This window comes from Apaloderma vittatum, unplaced genomic scaffold (genome assembly GCF_000703405.1).
Source record: "Apaloderma vittatum isolate BGI_N311 unplaced genomic scaffold, ASM70340v1 scaffold6982, whole genome shotgun sequence".
NCBI classification, from domain to species: domain Eukaryota; kingdom Metazoa; phylum Chordata; class Aves; order Trogoniformes; family Trogonidae; genus Apaloderma; species Apaloderma vittatum.
Window position 1 is genome coordinate 6,658 of NW_009703018.1, and position 10,289 is coordinate 16,946.

At 43.3% G+C, this 10,289-nt stretch overlaps 1 protein-coding gene across 1 annotated transcript; it reads left to right on the forward strand.

Annotated features, from left to right (window-relative positions):
- Positions 1–1,202: 1,202 nt before the first annotated feature.
- Positions 1,203–10,087, forward strand: HAS2 (hyaluronan synthase 2). The gene is made up of 3 exons (XM_009864449.1): positions 1,203–1,831; positions 6,372–6,473; positions 8,567–10,087. The coding sequence occupies exons 1-3, from the start codon at positions 1,205–1,207 to the stop codon at positions 9,494–9,496; spliced, it is 1,659 nt and encodes a 552-aa protein (XP_009862751.1). The 5' UTR covers positions 1,203–1,204; the 3' UTR covers positions 9,497–10,087.
- The last annotated feature ends 202 nt before the right edge of the window (positions 10,088–10,289 follow it).

Genomic DNA, 10,289 nt, shown 5'->3' on the forward strand with positions numbered 1-10,289 from the left:
AATATGAATAATAGTAAAAAACCACAAATGTTAAGTCCATTACTCTGGGAGGCCCTAATTCAGCAAAATATTCAAGCATGAGTTTCAGACTCACTGACCTGCAATGCACTTGCTGGGTTAGCCTTAAACAGACATTATCTGTTTTCTGTCTTTAACGTCAAACATGTCAGCTGACACAAAACATCGGCATTAACTTTCCTGTAGTTCTGAGAAAGGTGTTGCATAAAATGGTTAATGTGATTGTCAACAGAAAGCAGTTAGGTAGCAATATATTTTGTCTATCTGCCTGCCTGCATTGTTTATCTCAAGAATACCAGAGCATCCTCCAGGCCAGCCAGCTCTTTCATAGCCCAGAGCTTAGATTAGAAGAATTTAGAGCCAGGTAACCTAAATACACAGCAGTGGTCAGAATCAAATGATCTAATGAATTTCTGAGTCCAGGGTGGAGTCTTGGCTCTGTTAAATTAATGCGTACTTCTGCCTCACACTTAATCTCAGTGAAGCTTTACCCTTATACACACATGTTCAGATGTGCGTATATCTATGGACACAAATGTATGGATAATACATTTTTGCAATGGTATTGAGAAGTCCTTTTAAAGCAGATGTATGATTATATAGATATAATTTATAAATACAGTCAAAGACATCTGTTTAAAAAATTCTAAATACATTCAGACATCTGTTTTAAGAATGTCTTTCCAATATTTCTGCAAACATAACTAAGCGACAGAAGTGATTCGGGGTGGGATGCAGTCATGACATGGATGAGGGATGAGGAGGGGCTGCCCAGACATTCAGCTGTTCCACTTGCCTATGACCATATGAAGTGAGTGGTGGCCCAAAAGCCCCTTCTCCAGCCCCCTCCCCTCTTCCCCACAGGGTAATATGACAGAGTGTCTCATTCAGCAAGCCCATGCTGCCAAAATAAGACACTGACAGAGACAGCACCTTCTGTAAGGACATTACAAATAGCAGAAAACATCTCTGGTGTACTAAGTGTATCTGAATCTTACTTTATACAGAGAAAGTACTGCAAAGATATGTTAACTTGAGTAAGGTGATGCAGTAAGTCCATGACACAGCCAGAGGCACAGGGTGTATCTGCTGGTGCTTAGCTCAGTGTTGTAGTTATGTGCACCCCTTATGAGGTCTTACATCAGCAAGTGGTGTCTCTATTAATGTTTTCTGTGGTTTTTTGCAGATGTATTGTGAGAGGTTTATATGTATCCTGAGAATACTTGGAACCACACTCTTTGGGGTGTCCCTCCTGCTGGGAATCACCGCTGCTTACATTGTGGGCTACCAGTTCATCCAAACAGACAACTACTACTTCTCCTTTGGACTATATGGTGCTATCCTGGCATCACATCTCATTATCCAAAGCCTGTTTGCCTTCCTAGAGCACAGGAAAATGAAACGATCACTAGAGACTCCAATCAAGCTGAACAAAACAGTTGCCCTTTGTATTGCTGCCTATCAAGAGGATCCTGACTACTTAAGAAAATGTTTACTTTCTGTGAAAAGATTGACCTACCCTGGAATTAAAGTTGTTATGGTCATTGATGGGAACTCAGAAGACGACGTTTACATGATGGACATTTTTACTGAAATCATGGGTAGAGACAAATCTGCCACTTATATCTGGAGTAATAACTTCCATGACAAAGGTCCAGGTGAGACTGAGGAGTCTCACAGAGAGAGCATGCAACACGTATCTCAGCTGGTCCTGTCAAACAAAAGTGTTTGCATCATGCAGAAATGGGGTGGAAAAAGAGAAGTAATGTACACAGCATTCAAAGCACTGGGGAGAAGCGTGGATTATGTACAGGTAGGTATTAGAGCGTCAGGTCAGTGCCAATTCAAACACACTTTGAAAGAAAGCAGCTTTTGTATATTTTGTGCAGCATGGTAGAGGCCATCCTAGTTTCTGATGAACACAGTGCTCCTTTCAGTCTGTTTGGAAACAGCTTGACCGTTAAAAGCATATTTTGCTACCTTTAAAAATGGTCAATCTATCTGTGAATATGTTAAATCTGTGCATCAGCTACTGGAGAAATCTGAAATCACTACCCAGACTTCAGTACTGCCCCCTCATCCAAATGGTTTTGCTTCAGACAAAGCCAGTGGTCTCCTGAAGACCACATCTTTGTACCTGTAGATCTTGTGTCAGGTTTTATTTTGTGAGGGTTTTAGTAGCCCAATATGCAAGCAGACAGACAGGTATTTGTGGCACTAGGGAATATCTCAGAGCAGTGGTGGGATCTGTAAAAAAGATGAGGATATTTCAAAGGCTTTCAAGGCCATGCAGAGTATTCAATAAAAGGGTCAATGTGCAGTCTTGAAAGAAAGATTTCTTCAGCTGAAGCCTAAAGGAGCTTTTGCTTCATCACTTACAGCTGCATTACCTCACTCACCACGACTTGGCCTTTAAAGCCCTTATGACACTATTCACTTAAAAATGAATTAGGCTGGGTCCTCTCTCTCTGTTTCCAAAGTAGCAGAGACACATTTCTTTCCAGCTGCCTTGGATCCCGTGAAAGATTTTCTATGTTTTTGCCTTACACATGGAAGCACTTCTCACTCCTGCAAGCAGTCCTGCTTACTGCGGGGAGGGGAAGGGGTCGTGTGTGAAGGAAGGCAAGTGTGCTCAGGGTCTCTGGCTGGATATTGAGCATCCTTTCTTATCAATCAAAGCCAGCAAGGTTCGTTTAATTAATCCCACTAAGTATTAGATGTTCTTCCTAATTAACCACCCTCAGCCTTTCCCACTTTGTCCCAACCTCAGAGTACCCAGCAGTCTCCTTCAGTGGAGCAGCAGCTCCCCGTGAGATGCTTTCCTGCTGGCTCAGGGCAGCTTTGTGGCTGAGCCACATGTGTTTCTGGGGTCTATGCCTGGCCTTGTGTGGAGCCGGGGGGTGTCTGCTCCCCATAGCACAGCATCCATGGTCACAGTGTCCAAGTGACATCGAGAGGCTGCCAGTAGCTGGACTGAGAGCAGTGAGTCCTCCATGCACAGGAGGAGCAGAAACTGAAGAGTGCTGGGAACAACTCTGTTACTGGAGCTGGGAGAGTAAGGCAAAGGTTTAAAACTCATCCTCTACCACTTCTAAAACTGAAACTGATTTATTCCCTGAAAACAATAGGCTTAAGCTCTCCATTGTCTGCACTTTGGTTCTGTGCTGTGAGGGACTATGATGGGATAAAAATGCTGGTTTTCTTTATTAGCATGGTTTTATAATCACTTCACACAAAAGTATCAGATTGCAGCGAGAGAAGTCAGAGAGGAAACAGATTCTCTGCAAGTTTCCTCCCCTCAGTCCAGCTCCTGCTTTTGTTCAGGATAACTGGAAAAAGTGTTTCTATTTCAACAGTCATAGTATAAACTGAGAAAATGGAAGTCATATTTCTGGTCTTGCAGTCAATTAACACTCCTGACCTGGCTCAGACGTTCTAATGAATCTATCAGGGACTGTAACGCTACTGTAAGCGGACCCCAAAGGTTGCAGTAATGATTGATGCCACAGTCACATCTACCATCACATCTATATTAGAAATGCATCACCTTGGTGGCCCTGTCTACTACACAGTCATGATGCAATGCAGCTGAGATCAGACTCTGTTTTGTGAATGAACGAATGTTGAGATATTGCAGATTGTTCTTTGGGGGTACCCAGGGTAAATTATTTCAAACAGGTCAGACATTGTAGGGGCTGAGCAATCTGCATCAATGATTGAACACTTTAAAACGTGGACCAGTCAACACCATTGCTCCCCCCTGAAACTGTGGGCTTTATAGTTCTTAAAAGACATCTTATGGTTATGGACAGACAATCATAAACAGTCAGACTAATGCAGCTAATGAGCTGCTGTTCATTAGTGGCATCTCATTAAATACCTGAAACTGCTCTGAAGGCTTATTTCAGTCCTGGAGGAGGTTAGGAGGGTGCAAACAATCAGGTAGAGCTGTTAAACTGGCAGATGTTGTCCATGCTGAGCTGGCTGGGGCAGCTAGGATGCAACTCATCTTGGCTTGATAGAGGCACCTGTTTGGATATTCCAGTGCAGCCTGAACTTCTCATAGCAGTGTGGATAAACTGCCACTAGTTATAAGGTGTATCTGAACAGCTCACTTAAGTTAAAGTGTCCCTTTCATGCAACTCTGTGACCCAAGTCAGTAATTTCTAGGTCACTCAGCCTTTACATGGAAAGATGGCAAATTGCCTCTTAGGCTGTGCTAGGCCGTTCCTGGCTGGGCAGACCTCAGTGTGTTTTATTTGGGTTCCTAAGTGTCTGTCTTTCTCTGGGCGTGTCCTCTTTTCGCCTGAAAAACCTCATCCAGATGGAAAAAGATGGCTTGTCAGGTTTGTCCCAGAAGTCCAGACATGTCCACTGTGCTGGCATGCCCAGGACACATGCTGGTAATTTGTAAATAAATCCAATGTTTTCAGGATTCTTCATCTTACGATAGTGATGTTGCTCATGGGAAAGTCCTTCTGCTGTAGATAAATGCATCTGCTGGGGCGGAGGCTGCTCAGCTGCATCAAGTGACGGGTGCTAGAGGGAAAGCAGGGGAATTGGGGAGGGATCTGATCCCAGCCCACCCCTCATGGCCACAAGGAGTGGGATGAGTATCACTGGCTGAGCCCTGGGTACTCAGTGAACTACAGATTCCCTCTGCAAAACACTAAGCCACAGGCCTGTCCAGGAAGGCCCAGATAAAAATACAGGCATCCTTTTCCCTCTTCATCAGAACTGTTCTGCTCACTTTTTATCACCAAGTGCTGTCACTGATGACAGCTTTCCACCAAAGCTGGAGGCACACCTTGGCCAGGTGCTCCTCGAGATGAGTTCTTTGGGGAGAGGAGCTGGATGCATCAAGTTAGCAGAAGCTGGAGATGCATGTTGTTTTCTGCTGATGGAAATACAAGAGCTTTCATCACCTTTGTCCTCTTGGCCCCCTCCAAGTGACCATGGAGGGGAGGCATGTTGGCAGACACTCAGCTATGTCCCAAGATATGCAGCCTGACTATCCCGAGTAACATCCCCACTCAAGTCTGGTCCATAGCTGAGACCCAAAATGCTCTCCTGCCCCTTCATAGAGCAGATATGAAGGGTTCTGCTCCCCTGGAGCAAGAGGGCTTAGGCCGAATTAAAAGGTTGGACAAAAGAACACCAAAATTAGGATACCTGATCTGAAGTGTCACCAGAATCTGACTCAGTACATTGTTCATGCAGAACTACTGAATTTTGCCCTCCATCCCCATCTGAAATCACAGGAATGCAACATGGGTGTAAACTCGAAGCAGTATGAGAATTTGTAGGGCAGGATTCAGCTGGCCAGAGGGGTGTTTCTGGGACAGCCTCCTCTGCTCCAGTTTCTGGGTCTCTGTGAAATGAGTTTACACACGGTGAGGGCACCGCCTTCAGCCACAGCAGCTGCAACAAGGAGATACCCACTTGTTTTGAACAGGCTGCAGCCCATGTCATTCACCTCCGAGTAAATGAAAGCAGTGCCAGCTGCCTTGCAGACTGGCCAGACTGTCTGAGCCCTCCTCCTACTCTCCAGGGGAAAGCCAATTCCTAATGTACACAGTGCTTAGTTGACTAGGAGTATCTGTGTGGCTGAAACGCCTTGTGTGTGTCATCTATTTCTGCCGTGCTCTCATGGAGTACTGAACTTCACTCCTTCTGGCCTTTATGTATTCTTTATGAGAATGCCAGTGGAAAATAGCAAATAATTTCTATATATCAAATGTCAAATCCCTGCACTACTAATAGTACACCATGCATCTAAAATTGAAAATGAGTTTGTTCTGGAATCCAAAATACATATCTTAGTTGAATTGCTAAAGTCTTCTGTGAGTGAAAGAACTATTAAGTTTCTTCCCAGACTCCTAGTTGACGTTTTCTTTTTTATAACAAGTGTCTGGAATTTAACTCTGCGCTCCTTCCCTCATATGGCAGTGGAAAACATTTGTCCAGGGTTGTCCAACCATGCAGCTGATGCAGGGAAACCCTCTGTCAGGGCTCAGCAACCCACAAACATTGTCTTGCTCTGCAGTGCCCCATCTCTGGGGGCATATCTTATTCGAAGAAGCCAGCCCAGTGTGCCAGTAAAACAAACAGAGCTGATACATTAGAGAGGATTGTTTGCATGCACAGCCCTAACAAGCACTCTGTTTCATTCAGCGCCACCCCTTGCTGCTGATACAAATGTTCTTTAACAGAAATATCAGTGCAGACTCAAAGTGATGTTTAATTGCATTTAGGAGAACGTGCATTTAGAGTCACTACAATCACACAATTTTTATTTTCTTTTCTAATGTACTTCTTAACCCCTTTTTGTTCTTGTTTTGTCTTACTTATAGGTCTGTGATTCAGACACGATGCTTGACCCAGCTTCATCAGTGGAGATGGTAAAGGTTTTAGAAGAAGATCCAATGGTTGGAGGAGTTGGAGGTGATGTGCAGGTGAGTATGACAATTTTCAGATTAATAGAGGTTTCAGCAGCTGTTTGCGCTGCAACAGATTTCCCTGCCTGGAATAGGATTGAATATACTGTGATACCATTATAGAGGCTCTTGTGGTACCCGAACCTTTCCATCTGTTGAACAGAAACTCTTATTCTGGGATGTGAGCACTGTATAGTTTCAACGCCTATAGAAGCCAAATAAATATCATTCCACCCCATATATGTGAAAACTGGGGCACTGACATTGTTAAGACTGCTGAAGCATCTTTGAGACTCTGAGTGTAACTGCTTTATCAGGGTACCAAAGAAAAGTTACAGGGCAGCAGGGAACTGAGAACAGGTCTCCCAAAGCCAAGTCCAGCACCTCAAGCTCTTCCATCATGTTTCTACTGGCGACCAAGACTGTTAGGAATAAAAGCCTTTTTCAAATGCAATTCCGTGTGTTGTTGGGTTTCCTCCGCATCTCTGTCTGGCAGGACAGTGGAAAGCCCCCAGATCAGCCCAGCTCCACTCCTGTTGGGATTTCCAGCACTGCTGAGTTTGGCTGACGACCACAGCAAAAGGCTGTTCATTCCTTTTGACACAATTGCTGCTGCTGCAGTTTATAAAGGAACATGTATATGAATATTTCAATTTGTCTTAGGATCAGCTGGACTTTTATGCGAGATGGAAGAGAAAGGGCCATCTATATATGCAAGCACTCGCTCATGAATGCCCCAGTAGTCAGAAGTGTTTCAGGCATGCAGCTCTTAGTTCCAGAAATTAAGATTCCCACAGAAGCCTGAATATTTTTGCTTCTGTCTCCGGGCTGACCATGAACCAAATGTCCCACTCGCCCTCCATATGTGAGATGCCAGGCACGTGTGAGTACAACTGGAGTTAGATGGTATGGGTTCAGCTATGCCAGTGAAGGTTCATCAGCACCTGCAAAGAGGTGGGAAGGGCAGGAAGGACATGTGTCCTTTGGGAGGGAAGAAGTTAGAATGAAGGCTCTGGGCTTTTTTTGCTTTTTTTTCCTCATTTGCTTTGCAGTGTACACCAAATATATCTGAGCCAGGCTTGAGCCTATCTCTGAGCTCTACTGGTTTTAAAAAGTTCTGGAATTAAATTGAAACAGAAAGAAGATTGGCCCTTGGCCTTTAAACCTGACAGAAGTTAGGGCCACCAGAGCAAAAGACTATTTTTTTTGTAATTGCAAGGAAATACTTTCTAGTTGTAGAAGGTCACAGGTTCCCTTGAATATCCTCACCCTGCTACACACTTCCTTGCCACATTCCTCAGCACAAGTGTGTGCTGAGAACCTGGATGTGAAGACATGGACTTGAGCACCTGCGTGTGCTTATACCTCCTCTTAGACCATGCTTATGTTGTATTTTAAGTATAGGCTTGAGCTTTGAGTGAGCCTTGGGGCATATAGAAGAAAAAGACTGAAACTTTTTAAGTAGCCAAAGCAAGACCCTACTGGAATATCACAGTATGTCTTGGGGCAACATAATAGGGCTGGTACAGCAGAGACAAATCACAATATGTTGTTCCTCAGAGACTCTGACATCAAGATGGGGTCATAGTTCAGGGTCAAACCTCTCAGTCTAGCCTTATGGAACCAAAAATAGAGGCCAAGGACCATGTGCTCAACCTTTCTTATGTTCCAGCATAGCTTTAAGAAGGCTATAAGAAGTCCTGTGAGTTCCAAAGATATGTGTGGGGGCAGAGAAGCAGGAGGCCATGTCTGGGACTACTCCACCATCTCCTCTTGGGAGAGGCTGAATCCAGCAGGTCTTTAAATGGAGCTGAGAGGAGAGGAAGAATAAGCAGGAGAAAAAGCTTCTTGGTGAATAGTAAAGGTTGTGAGGAATAAGAGAACATTTTGGTAGAAGAGTGTTTTGAAGGCTTCACCTCACCCTTCCTGTCAATGACCTGGTCTGTATAGGTAACTCCTGGATTTGCCAAGACTTGGAAACAAGAATGAAATTCCCCTTATATTTCAGCTAACATTGCTCTAACCTCTGCAAATTCTTTAGTGATTGATCCAATCCATGTATTTTCTGTCTCAAGAGCTCATCTAAAATGAAAACTCTTTTTATTTTGCAGATTTTGAACAAATATGATTCCTGGATCTCCTTTCTGAGCAGCGTGAGGTACTGGATGGCGTTTAACATAGAAAGAGCGTGTCAGTCCTACTTTGGCTGTGTACAGTGCATCAGTGGACCTCTGGGAATGTACAGAAACTCTTTACTCCATGAATTTGTGGAAGATTGGTACAATCAAGAGTTTATGGGCTCCCAGTGCAGCTTTGGAGATGACAGGCATCTAACTAACAGAGTGCTAAGTCTGGGCTATGCAACAAAATACACAGCTAGATCCAAGTGCCTTACCGAAACACCGATAGAGTATCTCAGGTGGCTGAATCAGCAGACCCGCTGGAGTAAATCGTACTTTAGAGAGTGGCTTTATAATGCAATGTGGTTCCACAAGCACCATTTGTGGATGACCTATGAAGCTGTAATCACTGGATTCTTTCCTTTCTTCCTTATAGCCACAGTCATTCAGCTCTTCTACAGGGGAAAAATCTGGAACATCCTCCTCTTCTTGTTGACAGTTCAGTTAGTGGGCCTGATAAAGTCTTCCTTTGCCAGCTTCCTTAGGGGCAACATTGTCATGGTTTTTATGTCCCTCTACTCAGTGTTGTACATGTCAAGTTTACTGCCAGCAAAGATGTTTGCAATCGCCACGATAAACAAAGCAGGGTGGGGCACGTCAGGAAGAAAAACCATTGTAGTTAATTTTATAGGACTCATACCAGTCTCCATTTGGTTTACAATCCTCCTAGGTGGTGTGATTTTCACTATCTACAAGGAATCAAAAAAGCCATTTTCTGAGTCAAAACAGACAGTTCTCATCATTGGCACAATACTCTATGCATGTTACTGGATTATGCTTTTGACTTTGTACTTGGTTCTTATCACCAAATGTGGCAGGCGGAAGAAAGAGCAACACTATGACATGGTGCTAGATGTATGATGTTTCCATGGGAAGTTACCCAGAGAGCTGTAAAGGAACCCATCGACCTTGTAGTATCTGTGGCATCAGACGAATGTTGCCAAGGGAAATGGATCATTGCTGCTGGGAATAGGACATTTGTATTCCTCCGGGTTCATTTTCATCCTGCCAAAGTAAGAAAAAAATAAACAGTAAAAAATGATTTTTTTTTTCCAAGGGGAGAAGACACAAACCACACAGTTTCGACCTGTTCGCGAGAAAATCAGAGAACTTCTATGTTTATGCACTTTTTTACTGTGCATATGCCTGACAGTGTTACGTTCTATATACCTCACTGGTCATGCTTATGTGTGTGGACAGGAAGGAAAGGAGTTTGGAGAATCAAGAAAAGGATCTTACAACCCCTTGCAACCTAATTTATGAACTTCTCTTTTTTTATAGTTCTGTTTATAGGAAGGGTCTTTTATGTTAGGCTGCCAACTGTAATGCCAAAGGTAAATTTTAAGAGGCCATTGGCTGAGCTGTATTTTTATATTATTGTATTATTTGTGTGTGTGTGTATTTTTAAGCCAACTCTTTTTTTTAAATCACATATTTTATATTTTACTATCTGCCAAAAAATAAAGCTGCCTCCCCAACATTTTGTTCTTTAGCCTTTTTAAATACATCTGGGAAAAAAAAAATCATACTTTCTCCTCCAAAATTTGTGCTGAATTGATATTGTTCACAACAGAAAAAATAAAAAGTCACTCTGTATTTTTGCAACTGATAAATGGTTATTTCTGTGAAAAATCATTTAAAGATGCTCTATAAA